This window comes from Misgurnus anguillicaudatus, chromosome 22, assembly GCF_027580225.2.
Source record: "Misgurnus anguillicaudatus chromosome 22, ASM2758022v2, whole genome shotgun sequence".
NCBI lineage: Eukaryota > Metazoa > Chordata > Actinopteri > Cypriniformes > Cobitidae > Misgurnus > Misgurnus anguillicaudatus.
In genome coordinates this window covers 49,360,218-49,386,371 of record NC_073358.2, presented here as the reverse complement: position 1 = coordinate 49,386,371, position 26,154 = coordinate 49,360,218, and the positions used below count along the sequence as shown (strand labels likewise).

General features: G+C 37.0%; 1 protein-coding gene across 1 annotated transcript; it reads right to left on the bottom strand.

Moving 5' to 3' along the window:
* Positions 1–62: 62 nt before the first annotated feature.
* On the bottom strand, positions 63–24,735 carry mybbp1a (MYB binding protein (P160) 1a). The gene is made up of 27 exons (XM_073861045.1): positions 24,481–24,735; positions 23,921–24,016; positions 23,747–23,830; positions 23,579–23,653; positions 18,416–18,523; positions 18,091–18,281; positions 17,682–17,849; positions 17,224–17,341; positions 15,539–15,828; positions 15,293–15,403; positions 14,965–15,090; positions 13,636–13,842; positions 13,400–13,508; positions 13,205–13,295; positions 10,052–10,215; positions 9,751–9,873; positions 9,534–9,665; positions 9,279–9,446; positions 9,002–9,165; positions 6,940–7,074; positions 5,806–5,872; positions 5,573–5,701; positions 3,248–3,316; positions 3,023–3,136; positions 2,803–2,901; positions 1,690–1,814; positions 63–679 (listed from the first exon to the last, which is right to left on the bottom strand). Exons 1-27 carry the CDS (start codon positions 24,673–24,675, stop codon positions 379–381), a joined length of 3,759 nt encoding a protein of 1,252 aa, XP_073717146.1. The 5' UTR covers positions 24,676–24,735; the 3' UTR covers positions 63–378.
* Between the last annotated feature and the right edge of the window lie 1,419 nt (positions 24,736–26,154).

Genomic DNA, 26,154 nt, shown 5'->3' with positions numbered 1-26,154 from the left:
ACACAAATTTACTGTCACTCACAAATATAATAGTTTGTAAGTAAAAACACACACAACACATATTAACAATAAAATGCCTTTTAGTATATCATCTGTTGCTTTTACAAAAGCTCCATTATTCAAGACAGACATCAAAAACACTACAAAAGGCAAAGTAAAGACATATGAAACAATAATACAGACATTTCAAAACGTCTAATTTCATGAAACAGAAAAGCTGATGTATGTCCAATTATTAAACACATAAATTCAGCGGTGGATTTATAAATACCAGGCCTAATATATGGCTTGGAAATCATCAGATATTACAGAATACCATCTGTACTTAGACATCATAACAGTCCTGTATTCCTCACACAGTCACATCATATTGTCCAATTATTTCTTATCACCTCCTTTCTGTTTTTTCTTCTTTTGTTGCTGTTTGGCTTTTTTAGCAGGGGTCTGAGCTTGTGTCTCTTCTCCTTGCCGTTTTCTTTTCTTATTTTTCTTTTTCTTCTTTCCAGATGTTCCTTCAGGAGTTTCTGTGGTGGTCGATGGCTCTTTTCCCTCCAGTACTGTGGACTTCATACGGTTCTTGCGTTTCTTCGTCTCGGGTAGGAATCCCTTTTTCTTCTTGGTGGTTTTCTCGGTCTGCTCTACCTCCACAACTTTCTTTACCTTCTGCATCTTTGGTTTTCTAAAAGCCAAGAAATAAAGACATAAATGTTACTGAATATAGATTCATAATTTTACAGGATTTGAGAGTGTGCAATTACACTAAACTAGAAATAAGCACATGCATACAGAAATTCAGCCAACCGATGAAATATATCTGTATTATACTAAAGCCACTTTTCCACTGTACACGACAACCGATGGTCTTTAAATCAGAAGTCATTAATTCCCTATGGAGTAGCAAAGGGGCTGTGTGAGGTGATGACTGCGGATGCATAATTTTTAGATCCATTTTGAGTGTTGGATGTGTTAAAAATTTTGAACTACACCACATGAGATACATGTGGGAAATTATTAATCCTTTTTGTTTAACTTTACAAGTTAACTTCATAACGACTGCCACTAGGGGGCAAACTCTGACAGTCGTGTCCGAATGTCATGTACAGTGGAAAGGCAGCTTAAGGGGCTGTTGAATGATTCATTCTGATTGGTTGGGAAAAGTTATAAGGGTGTGTTGCATTACTTTTTCTGTAAATTCACATCTATGAAGTAGTTTCAAGTCTGTCGACCATATTACAGTTCTATATCACTACGGCAAGTTTAATTTAACTCTTTCCCCGCCATTGACGAGATAACTCGTCAATTAAGAGAAAACGCTTCCCTGCCAATGATGAGAATTTCCAGCTTTCCGCAATACCGCTATTATCCGGAAAGAGTTAAATAGTGGATTTATTTACAAATAAAGCTATATATAAATAAATAAATAAAAATTATCTTATTTAAACAATTAAAACAAGAAGAAAATTAATAAAATAAATGAATACTCTGCTCTGTGTCGTGGTCGCATTACCATCTTGGGTGTGCATTATTTTAAAACAATTTAATGGCCCTTCGTTAATTATTCCTCACTTAATGCATGGAATTAGAAATGCTTGGCAACATAAACAATGTGAATTACAATTCATCCACTAATATCATTGATGCTCAGTATGTACCATTACAATGAAAATAATAGTAATATTCATGACTTACACAACGCCAAAGAATTTCATTACACTCCAGTATATGTCCTCGAGTTGTCCTGGTTTCTGAAGGCTTTCATCGTCATTCATCGTCTTAAGAACATCCTGAAGGAGCTCCAATTTAACCGGCATCTTCTGCTTAGACAAAACCAAACAAGTTATTTTTATTGTTGTTTATATGTCTATGTGGTGGTTTAACATGCAAATTCATCATTCAACACCATTGCTGAGTATTTTCTCCATAAAGTCTCAAATTTTTTGTGTGATTAAGTAGATGTGGGATTAATTTGTATATTCATAGTTCAGCGTATACTAAACGAGGCAAGGGCAAGCTTTTAACATATTCTTTTACATATGCTATTATGATGCTCAAAGATGAGTTTTAAGTGATAAAATGATCGACTACAGCGTGACTTAAATATAATTAAAGTCACAATATTTTATTTTCACCAATAGAGGTCGCTAAACTACAACAACGATGTAGCTAATGAGACTTTTAAAAAGCGCAAAACAATACGAGTCGTAGTCTTTACCTTTAATGTCGATAAGAATCAATCTGACAGAAATTATCATAAATTATGTTCATAAATGACTTTCATGACGTTAGACGTTAACATGTCCGCGTTCTGCATACTTCTGCATGCGGCACTGTGCAATTTGTTCGCCGTTAGACATAAAACTATCATAAAACTAATGCTGTGTGCACACCAAACGTGAAGCCTCGTATTCCTCGCTGTAGATTTAAGTTTGCTTCACGCAAATTTTCCGCTTGAGTTGAATATCTTCAACTTGCGCAGAAGACGCCATTGAGGCGAATTGCACATGCTCGCGGCAATTGCGTTGCCCAATTCACGTCATTTGCATCGCCCCACATGAATTTGGGTCTTTGCATTGACTTTGTATGCGACCATACGAACAGAAGCAGAGCGCAGATATAAAACTGCAATTCAAACAATGTTCAAAACATTTGGGATAATGCACGTACACATTAAAAACGAACCACCGCAGTAGTAGTTTTAAGATAAATTAAATGTAAAAATCTTACACATTGTGACTTGAAACAGACATTTTTTAGAATGATCTTTTTTCTAGATATAGTGAGATATAAAAGTTGATTTATTACCGCATTCTTAACAGTTTTCACAATAAACTGACAGAGTTCCATAGCTTTCACCATCTTCTCATGAACCGTTTTGTTTTTGGACGGCACATTCTCAAACGTCTGTAACAGAGAAAACAAAAATGTAACTCATCCCATTTAAGTAACCAGGAATTCATATTGTCGCTGAAAAAGATTTTGAGGTAAAATCGTATTTTTTTGAGACACATGTGGATCTGTCTACCTTAATGAGCTGCCTCACAATCTTCTCATAAAGCTCAGCCCACTGCTTATGAGACATGAGGTTCTTCACATCTTTAGACTGCACAGCCCTGAGCACCATTGCACACGCTTGACCCTAAAACAAATAATTTCATAAAAAGCATCAAAAAGTTAATTAGAAACTAACAATCAAATTAAGTGACGATGCAAACGAAACAGACCAAAACATTTATGAGCTTTAATGTACCTGTTGATGTTCTCTCAGTCCACCTGTAATGTTCTCCACAGCAGTGTCCAACAAGTTCACACACAAAACCTTCAAACACAGGACAACTGCATTGATTACGGCTCTGTTTAACAGCTTACATGACATACAGACTAAATGTAAGATATGTAATTACAAAATGACTACATTTGTAACTTATGTTAAGATTTGACTTTGGTCCCTCCTTCAGCCTAAAGGCTAATTTATAGTTCTGCACCGGTCCTGCACCGTAGCCTCAACGCCATAGGCTATGCATCAGTTTTCATTTATACGACAACATGCAATAGGGTTTCACGGTATATATCCTAAAACAATGCCACAATGCGATGCACATTACAATATAGGCCAGTTTTTGATTGCTTCTTGCTTATGACTCGTCCTATGCAGCATATTAGTAGAGCTGCACGATTCTGTATAAAATGAGAATCATGATTCTTTTGCCTATAATTAAGATCACGATTCTCCCACGATTCTCAAGAACTTTGTTAATTTTAAAGATGTACAACCTCTGAACATTAGTTTAACATTAGTTTTTACAGGTGCAAAGAATTCTGCTTCTGAAAGTTTTAGATAAGTGTACATAATCTTTAAATTCAGGTCATGTTAATTGTAGAGTTATTATGTATTAATTTTATTTAAAGAAAAAAATTAATATATACATTTTAAGTAGACATGGATAATATTATTTTATGGTAATGAGCTATGACACGGTTCGGCGCCAACCAATCGGAAGGTGGAAACCTCCGCTTGAGAGATTTCCAGAGAATGCATTCAAGCGTTTTTTTAAGCTCTCGCTGGCAGCGTGAACGTCCATCGGGTGAATAAATCTACATGCACGCTTAATCTTCACGCCCACTACACTTGGGCCAAATACAAGAAAACGTAATTTAAGCAGTCAAGTGTAAAGACAGCAAGTGTGGTTATTTGGACGGACGCAGCCAATGTTTCCCCCTGTGCTAAAACAACGTCAAGGTTCTTGTCAAACGTACCTGCACATTGCTCTGCCCATTCTCTTTAGTTTTGTTTCTTTCTGTCTAACTTCTCGGCGAAAGCATCCGCTGTACCAGTGGAGCGAACACGAGCACGAGCACATCTGGCTTGCGCAATAATAAATGAGACGTCAAGATGTCAATCGCGGTTGCTGTGATTGCGTGTTGTCCAGAGAACTGACGAAACTGCGTCTTTCCTCCTTAAAAATATAATTACCTGAATCGTCGAAATGCTGAATTAAGATCGTTTGGGGGGACGAATCGAGATCACGATCTTTTAACGATTAATCGTGCAGCTCTACATATTAGGTTAAGAAATTTGCTATATCACGATCTTTCAAGCTACACTCGTCCACTTTTTTAAAAAAAATATGCTCATTTTTCAGCTCCCCTAGAGTTAAACATTTGATTCTTACCGTTTTGAAATCCATTCAGCTGATCTCCAGGTCGGGCGCTAGCACATTTAACATAGCTTAGCATAATCCATTGAATCTGATTAGACCATTAGCATCACGCTAAAAAATTACCAAAGAGTTTCTATATTTTTTCTATTTAAAACTTGACTCTTCTGTAGTTACACTGTGTACTAAGACCGGCAGAAAATTTAAAGGAACTATACTCTCATTCTGGCGTTATAATCAAGGACTTTGCTGCTGTAACATGGCTGCAGCAGGCGTAGTGATATTAGTCCCAACCATATCTGCCTAGAAAATCGCAACTTTTAATTTTCTGTTGGTCTTAGTACACGATGTAACTACAGAAGAGTCAAGTTTTAAATAGGAAAAATATTGAAACTCTTTGGTTATTTTTTAGCGTGATGCTAATGGTCTATGCTAAAAGTGCTAGCGCAAGACCCGGAGATCAGCTGAATGTATTCCAAAATGATACAAATAAAATGTTTAAATCTAGGGGAGCTGGAAAATTAGCATATTTTCAAAAAAAAGTTGAATGTCCCTGCAAAATATCTCAACTTGGTCTATTTTTGTTATTACGGTCGCAAGCGGAAATGCATATGGGGACATGCAACTCAAATGTTTTTTACTTAAGATAGGGGTTTTAGCAGTCCAATCACAGTGCTTGGAGTTCATGTAGAATTACCAATTTATAAAAATTTTAGGGAGGTGCACGTCACGCTACGGCGAAGGGTACGCATACACTCGATGCAGAAGTACAAATCAGGCTTTAGTCTATATTATTTACACCTCTTCTGAAATTCTTGATATTCATCATGTCCATATTACAAGCAGTGTGACACGAGTCTCATGACAAAGTCATGAAACCACTTTTACATATTTTTTTAAAAGTTATTTGGACTTACAGGGAAGCGAGTGAAGAGGTCGATGAACATGGCTCCTGTAAGAGGAGTTTTTCTCCGCGTCATGGACGACGTCAACGCATCTCGGAAGCAAGATGTGACTCTCGCGACATCCAATTTACCCATATTTGCCTGTAAACAGCACACACATACAAAGACAGGTCTATTTTAAAGTCTGTTTTCATTGATTCTCATTAAATATGAGAAGCTGTATGTAAATTGAGTTGGTACTGTACCTCAGACGGTGTTGACTCCTGTTCATTCACCACACCTCTTAACACTTTCACCACATACAAAGCAGCACTGAGAAAAGCAAAGAAAATGTAAATTAATTTTTATTTTATCGGTATGTGTGTTTTCTGGGTTCGAACTCATGACCTTTGGCACTATTAATGCAATGCTCAACTAAGCTTTACAAGAGCATAATATATTTATTGATATTGTTTATTTATTTTTATAGTATTGTTATTGTTGATATTGTTGTATTTACAGTTATTGCTCTTGATGGATTTTAAGGGTGGATAATCCTTAAAGGATTAGTCCATAAAAATAAAAAAATCCAAGTAACCACCATGTCATCCAAAATGTTGATGTCTTTCTTTATTCAGTCGAGAAGAAATTATGTTTTTGAGGAAAATTTTCAAAGTTTCAGGATTTTTCTCATTTTAATGGACCCCAACACTTAACAGTTTTAATGCAGTTTAAATTGCAGTTTGAAAGGACTCTAAATGATCTCAAACAAGGCATAAGGGTCTTATCTAGCGAAACGATTGTCCTTTTTGGCAAAAAACGTCATCACGTCAAGAGGTCACGGATGACGTATGCGAAACTATGCCCCAGTGTTTACAAGTGTGGAGAAAGAGGACCGTTCAGACTTTGTTGTATGTGGAATGATACTAATTAATGTCTTTGTGTCAGTTTATTGTTGAAAATGGTCCGCAAATGTACGTTTCATATATGTAACGTGACCTTTTGACGTCATTACGCAATGACGTGAGGTCACGCTGGCTCGTCACACAGCCGGAGGAAGAAGAGAAGTTGTGGTTTAAAAGTGCATATTTTTTATTTTTCTTGCCAAAAATGTCAATCGTTTTGCTAGATACGACCCTTATGCCTCGTTTGAGATCATTTAGAGTCCTTTGAAACTGCAATTTTAAACTGCATTAGAACTGTTAAGCGTTGGGGTCCATTGAACTCCATTAAAATGGGAAAAATCCTGTTATGTTTTCCTCAAAAAACACAATTTCTTCTCGACTGAACAAAGAAAGACATCAACATTTTGGATGACATGGTGGTGAGTAAATTATCTTTTTTTTTTTTTTAAGAAAATTTACTAATCTTTTAAACAGTAATATTCCAGACCTTCTCACCTGAAGTAGTAAAGAGACACAGATGAGTCTGAGAGTTTCTGAGCCCGACCAACCAGGCGCTCCAGCATTTCATGGAGCTCTGCCTCTCGCCCGTCAATTTCCCTGCAGTAATATTTCCCACGACAAAGCTGGTTTCTGTCAATCGGAAACAAGAAAACAAACGTCTTAATATTAATTTAAATAAAACACCCATAGCCCATTAAAAAGATTAAGACTACAAAATAAGGAGGCTATTGTGTTGATTTCCCTGCCAATAGGAAGTCGAAATCGGCTTTACTTCTGTATTGTGATGTATATAAGAGGGCGGGGTTAACGAATGCTCCCGCCCAAGCCGTCCAACTGAGTCTTCAAAAAGGATTGCCACAAAAGGCAAAAGACAAATTTTAATGAAAAATTGTATAGACCTTTTGCGTGTTTGCAAACAGAGATTACGTTTTTTTGTGGGCGGAGCCCAACTGGTGGCAGAAAGTGATAGCTCCGCATAGGGGTGTGAAGTGTTTTAGCGTTAAACTGTGATTTTTATGGATCCGGTGTTCTGTAGAAGTCTGTTTCCCCTATATTTCTCTTAAGTGTAATGTTTCTTATAACGTTTTCACCAAGTTACGTTTATTTTTTAAATAAATGAAAAGTTTAAATGGTTTGGCTACTGATATGTGTGCATGTATGTAATGTATATGTATTGTTCTTTATTGGTAAATCAATTAATTTTACAGTATGAATTGCTGAAGTACTTATAAGAGCAATACTACCATGTATTCTGTATAATATAATTTCTTATATAATTCTGATCTAAAACTATTATGTTTACATACAAATTAATTTGAAAAGGCCTGTTTATATATTATTAAAGGAACACGCCCACATTTTGGGAAATTAGCTTATTCACCGTATCCCCCAGAGTTAGATAAGTCCATACATACCTCTCTCATCTCCGTGCGTGCTGTAACTCTGTCTGACGCAGCCCCCGCTAGCTTAGCTTAGCACAAAGACTGGAAATGCATGGCTCCAGCTAGTATACTGCTCCCAATAAGTGACAAAATAACGCGATCATTTTCCTATTTATGTTTTGTGATTTGTATAGTCAAACCGTGTACAAATAACAAGGTGATATGAGACACAGCGATCTTTTAACAGTAGTCATACTGAGAACTATATTCTCTGAAGACGAAGCACTGCCGCATGGGCGGAGTGATCTGCTCGCAGCACACGAGAAGCCCCTGGTGAGGAGCAGAGAGTTCGGTCAGAATTTTGCGGGTCGCTCCGCCCATGCGGCGGTGCTTCGTCTTCGGAGAGTGTGGTTCTCAGTGTGACTACTGTTGGGGGATCGCTGTGTCTCATGTCACCTTGTTGTTTGTGCACGGTTTGACTATACAAATCACAACACACAAACAGGAAAACGATCGCGTTATTTTGTCACTTATTGGGAGCAGTATACTAGCTGGAGCCATGCATTTCCAGTCTTTGTGCTAAGCTAAGCTAGCGGGGGCTGCGTCAGACAGAGTTACAGCACGCACGGAGATGAGAGAGGTATGTATGGACTTATCTAACTCTGGGGGATACGGTGAATAAGCTAAATTCCCAAAATGTGGGCGTGTTCCTTTAACACTTTACATCGTGTGTGTGTGTGCTATGTTTATATATTTATTAGTAAACATCATAATTTAGAACAAACAGGAAGAAGACATAGGCTAAGATAGAAGGTAAAAAGAAGTAATAGAAAACGAAAAAAATATGAAAATTTTAATAAATTGTAATATTATTGATATTATGAACTCTTTCAAATCTTTAATCTTTCTAAATAAATGATAAACGTAACGTTATAAAAACGCTATAAGATACACATAGAGGGAACAGACTTCGACAGAACACCGGATATCTTCTCTAATTATTTTCTATTCAAATTATTAAAAGATTACACCCCAGATAATATAGTTTTGTATTAGATTTTGCATTTCTGTCAAGAAATCCTTCTAAAAATTACACACTGCACCTTTAAAAAAAATACTGACCCACACAGATAAATTGTTTATCATGAACAAATGGGGACTTTAAGGAACCTCACTTGAAAATGTTGGCGGCTTTGCGCAGGTAGTCTTGTTCCTGTTGGCTGGTTTCAGAGCTCATGCCAGTCTCGATCACGCTGAGCAGAGGATCCACCATGCTGAGAACCAGAGGACTGCTGCCCTGTTTTAGCAAGAACACCTCCACCATGTCCAGCACTTTAATACATGAAAACAAAACATGTAGTACATGCTTAAACATCAAAGCATAAGAATCCACATGCAAAAACAACACTGAATTTCAAAATTAAACACCCAGAGGCCAGGACATACTTTAATCTTGAAGTCTCGGACGAGGACCTTTTCCTTGCGCAGTCTGTCCTTCTCGTCCTTTTTAGCTTGGATCTTTTTCTTCTGCTCTAGAAAGAGAGCAGACAAGCTTCCATCAAGCTTCATCATGGCTGCATCATCCATCTCCTCTTCATCACTGCCATCTTCCTCTTTGACCTATGCATGAACAACAGAGCATCCATTTTATGATGTAACTTTAAAGCTGTTGACCTAAATGGTATAAATAAATGTAGTCATTCATACCAGAGCATTCTGACCCTGCAGAACCTTCATCAAGTCCAAGCGGAAGTTCTGATCCACGTCCTCTCCATCATCCATGGCCTCATCTTCCTCATCGTCCTCATCATCATCTGAGGAATCAGAACCTTCTTCATCCTGATGGGATAAAAAGAGAAAATTAAAATAGTCAGAAATGGATCATTAAGACAAATCTGTGTAAAGTCAGGATGGTCAGGCTTACCTCTTCTTCATCTTCATCTCCCTCTTCCTCATCTTCGCCTTCCTCAACTTTGTGTTTTTTCTTCTCTTTCTCGTCAGTCACCATGACACCACTTTCTTCTTCATCTTTGTTGGGGTCCAGAACCTTAAAGATAAATTAGATAAAATAAAAATGAACCAACAATATCACAGCCTAACAATCAGATGCGACATCCGGATATGCAGTTTCTTTACCATTTGGGTTGACATACACATTACATATTATCAAACTGTTATTGTTAAGTGTAATGATATTCGGACGGTCAGAGTCATCAGTCTCTTACATTCAGTATGGAGTTGAGCGCTCCTTGGGTAAGGTGAGGGCAGATTCGGGTAAACACGACTTTGCACACATTACGAATGAGTCGACTGGGTTGAGACAGGAGTGAGAGGAGGATTTCAACAATCACCTCCACCCAGTGAGGTTCCTCTTCTGAGCTCTTACCATCTGTAACACACACACACACAAACAGCACTGTTAGCATCTACACATTGCTCTAAAGTATTGCAACAAAAATACAACAATCAATGAAGTGGCTGCATTTTCCTTATACTGCGTTCAGACCAGCCGCGGTAGAAGCGTCAAGCAGGAGTGATTTCAATGTTAAGTCAATGTAAAGATGGTTTGACAAGCGTCTGGAGGTCTAGCGGCGTCAATGAGGCGTTTAGTTTGGCGTCTAGTTTGGCGTCTAGTTTGCGCGAATGGCACGAATTTAGTGTAAAAAATTTGAACTTTGGAGGAAAAACACGCCGCGTTAACCAATCAGGAGCTTGCTTTAGTAGTGACCTGATTACAGGAAGCGAGCGGAGTCGCAGAAGCCTATGGAAGGCCCTCCCATGACACAAATTTCCGCGTAAATGTCTCAATGACTAGAATTTCCCACACGAATGAAGCGAGTAAACTCAAAATGTTCACGCGGCAAACTAGATGTGGTAAACACGAATTTGACGCCTCAAATGGGGCTGGTGTGAACCCACGGTAAGGGATGCACCAAACAGATCCCGATGAAGTAGCACAGACTATGGGGTCAGTTCCTATTAGCCATGCACTGGCTGCGTCTATGTTCGTTTTGCGCCTGCGTGATAAGATAACTTTCTGTACCAGCAGGTGGCAGTAGTTGGTATTCATTACTAGGGTTGCAAATTTCAGGAATTTTCAAGGCTGAAAACTTTCCATGGGAATTAACGGGAATAAACTTTGCCTATAGCAGGGAACTTAAAATTATGCTGCAAGATTTTTTAACTACATTTATTTAAAACAGCAAGATTTAATGTAATTTCACTTGAATTTCTATCCTGCACATTCCTCGGTCCCATGCACACAGCACACTGCTTACTGAAGTGCCGTTGAGGTCACATGAAAGGATTTTTGATCAAATAAATCCAAGCTTGATGAGCGTCAGGATTTTTGAAAATTATGATCTTGCATGCATGTCTGCTTGTGACCAAACAAAATGTTTATTTGTGTTTGTATATGATATAGTTTATACTAATTTCCAAAGAATTCCCATAAATTCCCATTAAGTTTCCAATTTTAAATATTTCCAAAATTCCCCAGATTAAAGCACTATTCAGACGGGATTAGTTTTCCAAACGACGTTTGAGTTTCAACGTGTCCCCCATTACGTCTGTGATTTTATGTACCGATTCGGACGGGATTAAAATGATGGGAGTGTCTGTTTCATGCATTCGGGCGTTGCAGTAGCACGTGCTCTGGATACGCGTGGTTGTAATGTTTAATATTTTGCTTTAAATGTAAAATTATGACAGAACATGTAATTTATTAATTTAATTTTTAAAAAATCTAATAAAATATACAAATCCTACTAAAGTAACGTTAGCCTACGTGTTTTATATAACTGTCTGCTTATAATAAACACAAAGAAATGAAGAAATAATGATTAATAACAATTTTATATCTTATTAATTAACATTTTAATTAACATTACCATTCCGGAGTTGAACAACTTTGAACGGAGTTTCTTATAATGTTAATGATATTACAGTGTTTAGTCTTAATTAACAGTGTTTGATATTCAGCTTGTATTGATTTAATTACTTTATTTTGCCGAATGCGGAAAAACATTCATATCTGAATGAATGGTACTCAGGAAATACAATATACACGCATTAGTTAGACCTTACGGCAGATCACGTTGGCCAAAACACGAAATGAACCGCGTTTTCAAAAGATATTGCGGGCAAACACAGACATTTGCATTCGGACGGGATAACATTTCTCAGAGGACCTCTGAGTTCGGCGAAAAACAGTAGGTAAATTGCTCTGGAATTCTTACAGAGGTCGTCAGAGAAAAACACAGACATGGCCGATTCGGACGGGATTAAAAACACAGAGGACCTCTAAGAAGCACGATTTTCTCAGAGGTCCCCCTGTAAAACTAATCCCGTCCGAATAGGGCTTAAGTTCCCATTGAAAGTTTCCAGAAATTTACCGGAAAGTTTTCGCCCTTTTGCAACCCTATGCATGTCAGCTTGTGACCAAACAAAATGTTTATTTGTGTTTGTATATGATATAGTTTATACTAATTTCCAAAGAATTCCCATAAATTCCCATTAAGTTTCCAATTTTAAATATTTCCAAAATTCCCCAGATTAAGTTCCCATTAAAAATTTCCAAAAATTTACCGGAAAGTTTGTGCCCTTTTGCAACCCTATGCATGTCAGCTTGTGACCAAACAAAATGTTTATTTGTGTTTGTATGATATAGTTTATATAAATTTCCAAAGAATTCCCATAAATTCCTGTTAAGTTTCCAATTTTGAATATTTCCAAAATACCCCAGATTAAGTTCCCACCGGAAAGTTTCCACCCTTTTGCAACCTTATTCATTCCTTAAAACTGGAAAAGCTAGTGACTGCTGAAATACAAAACAGTAACAAAGCAGCGCTCGCTTACTGGTTTCACACAAATCACGCAGATTCGAAATGCTAAATCGGCAGTAAAATAGCGACGTGGCATCAAAAATCTAAAGCCTTATTCACATTAGCAGCGACTAGCAGTAGCAGAGTGACACGATCTCATTGATTTCAATGGAAGCTTTGCGACTTCCGGAGACATGAGCGACAGTGACCATTGGCGACTGGATGGGGCGTGTCCAGTTGCGCAACAAAGTTAATGCAAATTATGACCGACTTTCCGAAGCAACTACCAATGAGAGCAAAGAAGTAGAGTTCACGTCATCCGTCTCTTGTCAGTTACTGGACTAGACGTTACTCATTTGTTTATAACAACCAGATTTAGAAACGCCCTGTAACGACCTCGTTGAAAAAGATGGGCGACACACAGCGAGAAAGTCGCTTGTAATGTGAATACGGCTTTAGTCAAAAATATTCCCAAATATCCACGAAGGCCGACCGTCAGCTTGGTGTGTACCTATCTTTAAACATCAAACTTTATTTATCAAGCAAACATCATACTTGCGGCTTTCTTCTTTTTAGATTTCTTTGCCTGAGCTCTCTCCATGCAGCTCCGCAGATCCTTTAACAGATCCAGACTCTCCTCTGGAGACTTAACACAGATACAAATTCTCGATTAACCATTAATAATAATAGCCAAACATTAAAATCGTTAATGAATAAAGAAAATGAATAAATAAAAAAAGCCATTCGTACCTTGAACATCTGAATGCCAATGAGAAGAAAGAGATTCTGGAACGCTGCGTGTTCAGGTGATGAAGATTTCTTGGCTTTCTTCCTCAAATCCTCCACAGATTCCAGCATGCTGTAAACACACAAACAATATCAGGAGGAGTATTAACATCCCGGTACGAGACTTTCTGTTAACATTCTTCTTAAATGTTTGCATTAATTCACACTATGGATGATAGCAAGGATAACAGTTTCGGTACCTGTCCCAGGCCTGTCTCTGTTCAGGACTGAAAGCTTGAACGATCTGGGCGTATTTGCTTTGGTCGAGCAGCGTGGCGGCATATTGCACCAGACAGTATATCCACATACTCCCATCTGCTTTAAATCCCACAATCCTCCTGGAGTTCAAACTCTCCGTCTCTGATAGATCTCCTAATACAGGCATCATGTTCAGACTCTGCAGGATACTGAGGATGTGCAAAGACGTGCGAGTTACAAAATCATAAGAGCAGACAGATATAAAACAAAGTCCATCTTAGAATATTATTAAGAATAAATGACTTATACATATAATATATTGTTCAGCTATGTTATACAGCTCTACTAAACATTTAGTTGGGATTGAGATCAATAGTTAATCATTTACAAAATTTAAGGGCTGCAAAATGATTAATTGCGACTAATCGTTTGCAGAATAAAAGTTTTTGTTTACATCATATATTTGTGTGTAGTGTGTAAATAAATAAATCTTTTTATTAAAAAAGAGTATTTATAATTATATATAGGGCTGTCACGTTTATGACATTTGGCTGACTTAATTCTCATACTTTTTTTGTTTGTTCATGAAATGATTTTCACACATTGTAGTAAATATTCAAATGAAATCTTTTGCAAGGTTTACATGACAGAAATATTAATACACATATTTCAAAGTAATTTAATGAATATATCTTTTAAAAACTGAAAATTCTTCATAAGAAATAAACACAGTTAAGTGTCTGAAAAATAACTGGAAAAAATGCAATCAAAATAACTACTAAAGTCATATTTGTACTGGACCACATGGTTGCAGTGGCTGTTACTGCTTATCAAAGTTTTGCAGAATTTCTTTAAATGCATTTTTTTTCCACTGTATTGAATGGCTTTGCAATGTATCGCATTACACTGTCAGTTAAGGAGCACCATCTGATACGGTCTCGTTTATACATGCGCTGCAGCTCCCCCTTGTGTTATTTAGAGAGATATGCAATCATTGCGGTGATCTGAAATCATTGCAATGAGGTCAAATAATCGCGGTGAGACGATTATTTGATCATTGTGATTGCCCTAATTATATATAATATAAACTATATTTAAATATTAAAATATATACATGCATGTGTGGGTATTTATATATACATAATTATTATACACAGTACACACACATATGATTTTTATTCTGGAAACGATTAGTTGGGATTAATCGTTTTGCAACCCTTTATACAAAATGCTTCTCTAGTGTTCCTGTAACTAGTCAAGTATTGCAAAGGTCATACATGGGTTTGAATCCAGGTACCACAAAAACTAATAAAAAAAGATTGAGAACAGACCTGTAGAAAGCAGAAGCCATGCTGGCTCGAGTTTGTTTGTCTATGGGCAATGCAAGGGCTCGTTTCGTCTCTGGGATCTCCGAGGTGGATTTCTTCACATCAAAAAATGCATGAAAGAAAATAAACCTGCAAGAGAAAAAAACTAAATACTAATGTCAACATGTAATATCAGAAACACAGATGTCATGTATGAGTGAGATCCAAAGTGTTGGACTGGTATATCATTGCATTAGTGGCAACAAAGCTCACGCGTGATAAAAAATTATTTATTGACTGCACTGTAGGTCACTTGGGGGAAAAAAAGTGTCATAATGTACTGTAAAAGGACCTGGCAACGTTCATGACGAGATCTTCGTCTTTCTTAATCTGATGGTTTTCAACAATGAAGGCGAGCCGCTGTATAATCCATGTACGAAAGCGGGCCACACAGCTGTCATTCCTACAGAAAAACATAAAATATGAAATCAAAATTTCAGATTATATTTAGTTCATTTTATCAGCCTTAAAAATCAAATATCACATCAGTCATAAAAGTCAAAAATTTAATAGATCACTGAAACTTCTCAAAACTTACTCGACTTTATCCTCCCGTTCAAACATCTGTCTGCGCGTGGTGAAGTCCAAACATCTATCCAGCTGTGGATCACAAAATGCCTCTTGAAGCCACTCCACGTACTTCTGCTGTGCTGGCAGAACCATGTGCTCCAGAACCTTCCAGAAAGATGGGACTACAGGGTAACCCTGGTTAGTGAGCTGAGTGAAGCCCAGCACAACGGCCAGCTGTCGGTCGGCATCTGTGCAGACCTGCAAGAACTCGCTTATATATTTATCCATCTCTGGAGAAAACTTGAACCGATCTGGCAACTGAAGAGAGAGACAAACATACAATAAATTATCAATATACAGTAATGGTCAAAAGTTTGGAAAAACTTGACTGAAATGTTTCCCATGATTTTAAAAATCTTTTAACTCTTCCCCCGCCATTGACGAGTTATCTTGTCAAGAGAAAACATTTCCCTGCCAATGACGCTTTCCTGGCGAGTTTTTACGGTAATCTGTAATTCCGCTATTATCCACTAGATGGCGCTCTTACTCAATCTATAAAAATTGAAGCAAAGACTAATTGAGAACAAGTGAAGATGGGATGAAAAGTTTTTTCCCCGTTACATACAAATATATGTTGTTTCGTTTGATATATTTGTATGTTTATAGATGGTTATATCGGACGCACGTGCGGTGATGCGATTACGCGTCTGGTCCGAACTTTACTTTCAGTTTCAATTTTTTTATTAGTCTGACTAGTGGCTAAACTGAACTCTTGAACAAATACCTCGTCGAAAAAGATTTCCTAGGTAATCTACGTGTTGTTTATTTTGCTTGTTATATAAATAAACTATGTTTAAAGTACTTTGTTGATATTTATTCTTAGCAGAGTTTACCGAAGTTACGTGTTGACTATGAAAGCCGATTGTTTGTGTTGTTACTGCTGAAACCGTCTATATATTTATAGAAGAAAATTTTCCTGGAAGGCATTTTGTGATGCTTTTGTGAAAATTACAAAAAATGCTGGCGGGCAACTTTAAAAAAAAAAAAAAGCTGACGGAGAATGAGTTAAACTTAAGGTTTAAATGATTAAAAATAATTTTTGTAGAAAAAAAATTTATTATAAAAATGCTTTTTGAAATTAAAGACTTAAGCCCATTTTTACACGTACGTGAAGGCACGCAAAATTCGGCATCAGAATGGCACATTCCAATGTACGTGCCGCTGCATTTTTTTTTAACCGCGCATACTTACAGGAGTATGTAGTATGTAGGTCAGGTAAGCAATGCATATGCGACAAACATCTTTGTACACATACGAGACAAATAAACGATGCTTTGAGCGTACGTTTTTCATGGGTACGCAAAAAGGGAGTTTGGGAACTTGTACAACATAGCGCAGACACAATCAATTGATTTTATTACATTTGGTTTTATTATTATTTTGACATTTAAAAATGTTTTACTATTTAAACGCTGCACAAACTTTTTATTTAAGTATATAATAAGTGAAAAATTTGAGTACATATTTAGGTTTTTATCCAATTGCCCGATTAATCGAAGAAAGACTCGCCCGATTAATCGTTTTTAAAAAAATAATCGTTAGTTGCAGCCCTAGCAAACTGCATTGACTGCATGTTGATAAATACAAAACACTTTTATTCAATAAAGTCAATTGAAAGAAAATCATGAAATGTAAAGTGTGATGCAGACAGACCTGCGCAGACAGCACGTGTTCACCATAATGTCTCATCACGTCCCCGGTCAAAACAAACTCAATCTGTGAGACCGACAACAGCGGCAGGGCGGCTCCCAAAAGACGAAAACTCAAATAACTGACAAAAGAGAAATTAAATAATCACATGTGAGCATTTGAATCACTTATAGGTTTATAATTTAATAGACACAAGTAGCACCCAGTAATATGTAAAAATTCACATTCAATTGTTTTACAAAATTTAAAATGTTAATATCAAATAGATTATAATTGACAAAAAATATATTAGCTTTATGATGTCTGCAATGTAATCACTTATGAACATGTTTACAAAACCATTTCTCTCTTTCATTGCATGCAGTGACTCATATTGGACGTCATGAGGCTAATTAGACCCGTTTAAATAAAAGAAGCCTTAACTAACAGGTTAGAGATTGATCAATCTTTCACAAACTCACTGCGTGTGTCCGGGCATCTCAGACATCATGCCTTTGATGATAGCTTCATTCCAGAACATCTCAAAACTCTCCTCACGCAGAGACGCCTGCAGCAAATCTAAAGCAACCGGCGGCAACACGGCGTCTTTTTTAACAGAGCGAGCAGCCGTCTTTAAAACGCCCACTAACCTGCAAACACACAGCAATGAAAATATTAAATAGCGTAAGGCACACAAGCGGCCAATATTTTGATTTTTTCGGGTATCCACCGATAAATCTATTCAGTCGGCCAATAAATCTTTTTGTTCCTTAATTTTGTGTATAATTACACATCAGTGAACAACATAAAACAAAGAAAATGTCATGACCCCTTTAAGAATCTCTGGGATATAAGGCAGTAATGTATTGTGTGAGTTTGAGTCTCACTAACTTCGGCAGACTCTCGTCAGTGATGACTGTTGTGGTTCCCAACAATTTCTTCAGTTTTTTGGGTTTGAGCACTGAGGGAAACTTCTGTATGGCCACCAGGAGGAGCTCTAACTGCTCAGGTGTGTTGAGGGCAGAGGTGAGGTCAGACTTTAGGGCGTTAAACAGCACCTCCTCAAACACCTCCTTAGACGTCTACACAACACAAGAAAACAATTCAAATCTAAGATTAAGAAGTATTTGTCTTGATTTCCTCTAGTTATACAAAAATGTCACCTTTTACAGAGAATCTATGAAACATTTAAGGTAAATATCTGACATGCGGTCACCTCTGACAGGATGTCCACCATGGTTTTTCTTGGCAGGTCTTTCAGGTATTCTCTGTACTGTGAGAGACTCTGCAGAATATGCACACACTCCAGCAGAACCTCCGGCTCCTGAAAATGACGATCAGATTTATTTATTTATATATATTTTTTAATTGTCAAAGGAACAAAAAGCTAATATTTTTTAATTTAGCGAGATATTTATGGGAAAACAATAACATTGGGTTACAAAGGTGTGTGTGGTATCCAGACAATTTTATGAACGGTTTGCAATAACTAAATAATGTATAAATTATAATAAATGTATAATCATAGCTTTAGGTTGATGTAGATAGCAGAGAGAGACTAGCCAAACAGAGAGGGTAGGTGCATTTTTCATTAAAGATTTGTGCTAAACTTAAGTGTTATTTTCTAAATGTCGACAAAAAAGTATTGCGAAATGACAGCGTTTCCATTATGCGACTGAAATTTAAAGGAACAGTATGTAGGATTGTGGCCAAAACTGGTTTTGCAATCACAAAACTTGTGGCTAAAACTGGTACTGCAATCACACAACTGGTGGCCAATACACAACATGATAACATAAACATCAGTTGAGGGCTGCAACACTACTTTTTAAATGACAATATCCTGGCCAGACCACTGTTGTCAGTGATATAAGTACTTGAAATGAAAATGATTTCTTAATGTGTAGTGACATATCAGGGCCATTTTATGTTTAATTTATATAAATTTCGTACATACTGTTCCTTTAATTTGGTTTTCTCATTTCAAAAACCATGCCGACGAGTGTGTTCGATTTCATATAACGGTGCCGTGCAGACGGATATGCGTGTGACATCAAAACACAGTGAGGGCGCCTCGAAAACATACATAGCAGTTGACTCCTGAATCGCTCTCGGTGTATTTTGATGTATTTCGCTTGTCGATTCTTATGATGGCACATAAAGTCAAACACACCTCTTCTGTCTTGCCCCCTAAACATGCCACGTCATATTTAAAGAATAATCATGTGACGTTTCCATTGCAGGTTTTCGATGTAGTCCTTTTTCGAATTGCCTAAAAACCACCTCACTCGAGCACAGAGATGGGGACTCGAGTTTGAGACTCGGACTCGAGTGCGACTTAAGTCGCACACACAGTGACTTCAGACTTGACTTGAGACACGTCCTCAAAGACTTCAGACTCGACTCGAGCCGCGCGACTCGTGAACAATGTTTATTTTTAGGAAACGTCTGATGAGCTCGCTGCTATTTCCCTCCCTCCGTTTCCTACAACGTGCCCACAACGTAACATGTGACGTATCTGCTCCGCCTCCGCGCGCGCGGCCGCGAACATACATGTTGACTGCACCGGCCGCTGCTGTGGCATTCATCTGAAGCTTTGGGTAGTGCTGTGGCGAATCCGCGGTTCGGCTCGCATGCGATTCGCGGATTAATATGCAATTTAAATAGGGTAAGTTTATCATTAACGTGTTTCTAAGGCTTGCAATTGTTTAAATGGTAAAACAATTTAACAGCAAAAAGGTGCTCAAGTGAGCAGATTTCTGTGAGCACATGTGGTTAAATGTGTCCGGTCCGGTTCCAGTTAGGTCCAGAGTTGCGCTACTTTGTGTCATACTGTAGTCCATTAACTCTTTCGCCGCCATTGACGAGATATCTCGTCAATCAAGAGAAAATGCTTCCCTGCCAATGACGAGTACTTCCGGCTTTTCATAATACCGCTATTAACCACTAGGTGGCGCCCTTCCGCAACTTTTTAAACCCGGAAGTATTGCCCTATGGTAAGCTGCTGCATGTCCGTGTCTGTTTTAAAGATCGCTCTGAATGGGATCTCTATAAAAAGTCCGTCACAAAAATTGAATTATCTCAGCTTTTTGCTCAAAATGTGGTGTTTTTGCAGAAACCTACCCATATTCAAAAGCTGATTACAAAAGAACTCCTGAAGGTATGATGAAACATTTTTTTGTTTGAAAGCAGAGGGTCTGTTCTTTCATTTGGTATATTGTATGTTTATATATTTGAAGAAGAACATTTTCTGGAAGGCATTAAACTTTTGTGAAAATCATGAAAAACGCTGGCGCTGGCTGGCAACTTTTTTTAAAAACGCTGGCGGGGAAAGAGTTAACATACATTTGCTGAAAAGAGCAATGAAAAACAACGTAAAGTTTTTATGTGAAGCGACTGCGGCATCTTCTTCCTGAAGCGCTGTTTGGAATTCGCCCTCCGTCTGTGTTTAAGCACGCGTTTAAGTGCCCTCAGTAGTGCACATACAGAGAGAAGTGTTTCAAAAGTTAAAGGAATAGTCTACTCATTTTCAATATTAAAATATGTTATTACCTTAACTAAGAATTGTTGATACATCCCTCTATCATCTGTGTGCGTGCACGTAAGCGTTGGAGCGCGCTGCGACGCTTCGATAGCATTTAGCTTAGCCCCATTCATTCAATGGTACCATTTAGAGATAAAGTTAGAAGTGACCAAACACATCAACGTTTTTCCTATTTAAGACGAGTAGTTATACGAGCAAGTTTGGTGGTACAAAATAAAACGTAGCACTTTTCTAAGCGGATTTAAAAGAGGAACTATATTTTATGGCGTAATAGCACTTCGACTCGCCTGAAAAGTCCGCTCCCCTTCTCACTCTCATAATGGGAGAGGGAGGGTGTTACTGCGCCGAGTCGAAGCACTCCCACAAGTGCTATTACGCCATAAAATATAGTTCCTTTTTTTAAATCCGCTTAGAAAAGCGCTACGTTTTATTTTGTACCACCAAACTTGCTCGTATAACTACTCGTCTTAAATAAGAAAAACGTTGATGTGTTTGGTCACTTCTAACTTTATCTCTAAATGGTACAATTGAATGAATGGGGCTAAGCTAAATGCTATCGAAGCGTCGCAGCGCGCTCCAGCGCTTACGTGCACGCACACAGATGATAGAGGGATGTATCAACAATTTTTAGTTAAGGTAATAACATATTTTAATATTGAAAATGAGTAGACTATTCCTTTAAGCCAACATAAAATCTTTCTGTTCGTGGCGGGGCACATACACACAAAATGATCTCACAGTATTTTTTTTCTAATAAAAACATTTGTTTATTTTAGGGCTGTGAAAATAACGCATTAATTCGATTAATTAATCTGAGAAAAAATAACGCGTTAAAAAAAATAACGCAGATTAATCCATTCCGTATTGACCTTTGAACCTGGATAAATTCTAGCCACCATTTGACTGTAAAATAAAGGAGGTAGACGAGAATGCGCTGGCGGTGACTGGATCATTGACTGGAACATTTACTTATAAAAAAACGGCCTGATGGAAGTGATGATAAAAATAAAGTATGCAACTCCTGCAGCACAGAATTTGCATATCATAGAGTTCGTCCACTCTAAAGTACCACATCATACAAAGCACATGGATTAAAGTTCTCCGTCATTACACGGAATTGCAAAATTATTAAATTCACTTTTCATAAAGACGACGTGTATTCAGCTTTTTAAGTGGGATGTGATCAAAGCCTGGAGTGGGCAAAATCACGTTCCTCTCTCCACTGTAGTGTTCTATATTGTATATTCTATAAGTGTTCTGTATTCATTACGCACCGGATCCACTTCGGATTTTCTGGCTGTCGCGCGTAATTTGAGGTAAAACGTTATTTCAGCTAGCATGGAAATACTTATAATGCAGGAAGGCTCCGATGTTTTGGAGATCGATAAAGGTGTAAAAGACTAATGGAGATTGACTTGGCTTAGCGGAATGATGAAGATTGGGATCAGAAAACCAAACAGTCAATTAACGTGTGTCTTTGCACAGTATAGGTGTCCTGTATTTTGTGGGTAAATGATTTCTTTCGTACGTGATTACTCGCGTCGCGTTTTTGACTGCTACGTTGATCTAACCAGTGGCTGATAAAACGGGTTTGTTAAACTAGTGAGTACACTTCATGTGGCGCCACAAGAACCAAGAAGCAGATGACATCCAAATCCCGTGAGAGCAGTTCGAGAAATCATAACAGAAGACTGCTTCCTAAATGCTCTCGCGGTACTTTGATGTCATCCACCTGTCGGGTTCTTTATTTAAGGTTTATGTTCAATTGCACAAAAAAGCCCTGCAATTGATATTGCACTGTTAAACTTTTGGTAAATAATCTTCCTGAAGCACTTTATTTCCTTAGCATATTACTTTAGGTCATTTTTGTTGATTGTTATGGCCATTATTTGAACAGTGAAAATACTGTTATAATAAAAGAGTTTTTGAGCTTTGATGTCACTAATGCTGATTATTTACTGATTTATTTAAAAATAAATATTTAATACTTTCACAGCAAAAATTATGTAGGCGATTAATTTAGATTAATTAATCACAGAGTATGTAATTAATTAGATTAAAAATTTTAATCGATTCACAGCCCTAGTTTATTTATGTTAAGAAACCAATCAGAAACCAGTCTGGGCTTATTTGTTCTTAAAGAGACAGTAACCTCAATTAACCTACTTAAGTCTGTGTCATTTATGTTAATCAAGCAACCCAAGAAAAACAGAAAATCACTTCTATTGCTTTAAAAATAATAATAATAATATTTAATTTGTACAATAAAGACAGTGTTATGATCCATTTAATTTAATTTCTGTACCTAATGCTAATTTTAGACCTTACTTAATGTGCAACTTTGTTCTTTTTTATAAATGTTTATAATTTATAACACAGCTAGGGATGCCTTTAATTCACAGAAAAAAACATGAAATGTACAGTTTACCCTTATATAGAAGTTGCCGCCATGTTTATACAGTAGCCCTAAACGGACAAACTGCTCTACAGAGCGCATTTCGTCCCTATGTTGTATCAGACAACAACATGTTTGTCCAGTGAAAGCTACCGTAGCTTCTCTATGCATTTCAAAATTGAGGGGTGAGCTGTGGACTGAGCCGTTGGTTAAAAATTGCAATGCGGCTAAAAACCCACACTGTACCTTTAAGCAAGTTATTGCATTTTTGTTCAATATTGTGTACCCCTAATATATAAGAGTCTTAATAAATGTTTTATTAAATAATCTAAATTAGTCCCAACACCAGAGAGGTAAATGATGCTTGCTTGTAGTGCATAGTAAAAATTTGCAAATGAAGACTCAGCCCATCAAAATTGTATAATAGCATTGAGTTTTACCTTATGTAGACGTGTAGACTGAGACAGGGCGAGCACGCCAAAGAAATTTCCAAACACTGCAATTCTGATCGCTTTCTGTCAAAGCAATATAAGCAACACACAAGAGTTTAATCATGTTGAATTAGATACATATAAAAAATATTATGCAAATATAAAAAAAATCCTCACCTTATTAGGTGTCTGAAGGTTGTACTTTCCTTTGATGCTGTCAAGCGCGGATTTTAGTGAGATCTCCTCGAATACACTCAGCAACTTCAGACAGAAGCAATAGATGTCACAATGAAGCAGTCGACACAACAACAACAAAGCTGAAAGTAAACAAAACTAAAGACTGGCAGGTACCTGAGCAAGTGCTAAACTGAATCCTGAACGTGCATCTTCTCTAGTGTGTGACAGACTATCCACCAGTCTCTTCAGGGAATATTTCAGCTCATCTGACTAAAAAACAAACAAAATTAAAGACATTAAAAGCGTAAAAACATCAGCAGACATTTGAACCATACATTCTTTATTACAACAATAAATAAGACTGTACAGATGTGTATAGAAAACGAATGTAATGGCAGTGGCAAATATAACATTTAAACATTAAATATAACAAAAAAATTAAATAGACATAATAAACACTGTAAAGCCACTATAACACATAATTTAACAACTAAAATAATAGGTCAACTATGACACCGACAAGAAAGTTCCCCTAAACTAAGCATACTTGCATAGCATACACTCCACGTGGGCACCCAAACAACGTATATTAGTAACGTTAACTTATAAATTTATTCAGAAATAAGAAATAAGAAATAATTGTAGGAATAATGCAGACAAACACCAAGGTTTGACTGAATAACGAATAAAGATAAGGTAGTAAACATCAACATGCACACAACTGACACTCGTACCTTCTCACTGTTCTTCAGGTGTTCAATCAAATTCTCTACAGCTTTGAGTCGGATCTCTCGCTCGGGTTTCGCGATATCCCAGAAATAATCCAGAAATTCACGGTTCTGTTTGAGAATTCCTTTGGCATCGACCACTTTGGGTCTCATGGTTCCGTTATCGACTTCTCCCATGTCTGTCTTCATCACTGCGACCATGAGAGTGTGGAACACACGTGGGGAGAGATCGCGAAAGCGCGTACTTCCGGCGTTACTTCCGCATAGCATTGATTTCAAAATAAAAGTTCTCATACAGACGCTTGGTGAGCAGTCAAATTAAGGGCTGTCAAAAGATTACAAAAATAAAAGTTTGCATAATATATATGTTTGTGTATTGTGTGTGATTATTGTGTATATATAAATACACACATACATGTATACATTTAAGAAAAAAAATGTGTTTATATTTTTTAAATTTATATATAATATAAAATATATCAAAATTTAAATAAATATATAGATGTAAATATTTCTAAAATACATAAATGCATGTATGTGTATTTATATATACAAAATAATTACACACAGTGCACACACATATATTATGCAAAAACAAACTTTTATTTTGTATAAGATTAATCGTAATTAATCTTTAGACAGCCTTAGTAAAATGATGTGTAATAATCATTTGCTATAATTTTTATAAAATACTATTTTATTGCTAATCATTTTTATGTTTACATTTAATGATTCATTTTTTTCCCAAAGCGACATCTATACATTGATATTTTTTATCAGTGTGTGTTGCCATGATCAAACCCTTGACATACTATGCTTTACCATTTGAGGTATTATATGATTTTTATATGATTTTTTTTTTTTAAATGTATACCTTCATGAAATATTTCTGCAGTTTTTTTAAACACACTGTAAATCTTCATGTGAACACACATCCTATAAATTATCCTTTAAGTTTGACTTTGTGACTGTTGACAGTTAATCACATTTATTAACAAGAATGTCAAGACAAATTAGGCTCTGATGTCTGATGGCAGCAGTGATTATGAACACCACTTTTCGTCTCTGAAATGGAAACTTACTAGATGTACCCAGACTAAACCAGCATGACAGTCACTAATAAGAAAAGATCCTGTAAATCAGGCTTGACACCCCCCCCCCCCCCCATTAGGCTTCAATGGGCCACAGCGCCCTCCCAACACCAAACAGAGACTATTAACAATCTGTGAGTCTCTCTCTTCAAAACAAGCCCTCATTAGAGGATTTGCCTGAAGTCTTTTTCCACATGTTTCCTTAAGCTGGATCACATTATTTGAGTGAGCGCCTTTTGCTCCCAAATGTTCAAGAGCTATTTAGATAAAAGATACGTAGGTTTACTTCCCGTTACCCAAGCATTGTTTTTCTCCGCAAGTGAATAAGGGAAATTGCACAAATATTTTTGCAAGTGCATGCAAAAGGTGAGAAACCAAACAAATGGTTTGATAAGGGCCAGTGAGTGAGTGGAAAATTTAATGAGTATATTTAACATTCTTCTAAGTGTTTATGTTGGTGTCCAGTGGCGGCCGGTGACTTCTTTTTCATAGTTGTTATTATATTACTATTATTGGACCTGGTACATAACGTATATAACGTTCTGAGTTTTCTGATATATTATAGTGTTGTATGATGGTCAGGTTGAAT

Bases quoted from the DNA above. Each gene is read 5' to 3' on its own strand.
- mybbp1a (XM_073861045.1), bottom strand. From the start codon at position 24,675: ATGGTCGCAGTGATGAAGACAGACATGGGAGAAGTCGATAACGGAACC. The intron at 10,216-13,204 runs GTATGATGTTTG...TGTGTGTTACAG, and splicing joins TAAAAAGAAGAAAGCCGCAA to ATGGTAAGAGCTCAGAAGAG. The intron at 9,666-9,750 runs GTAAGCCTGACC...TTATCCCATCAG, and splicing joins GAGATGAAGATGAAGAAGAG to GATGAAGAAGGTTCTGATTC.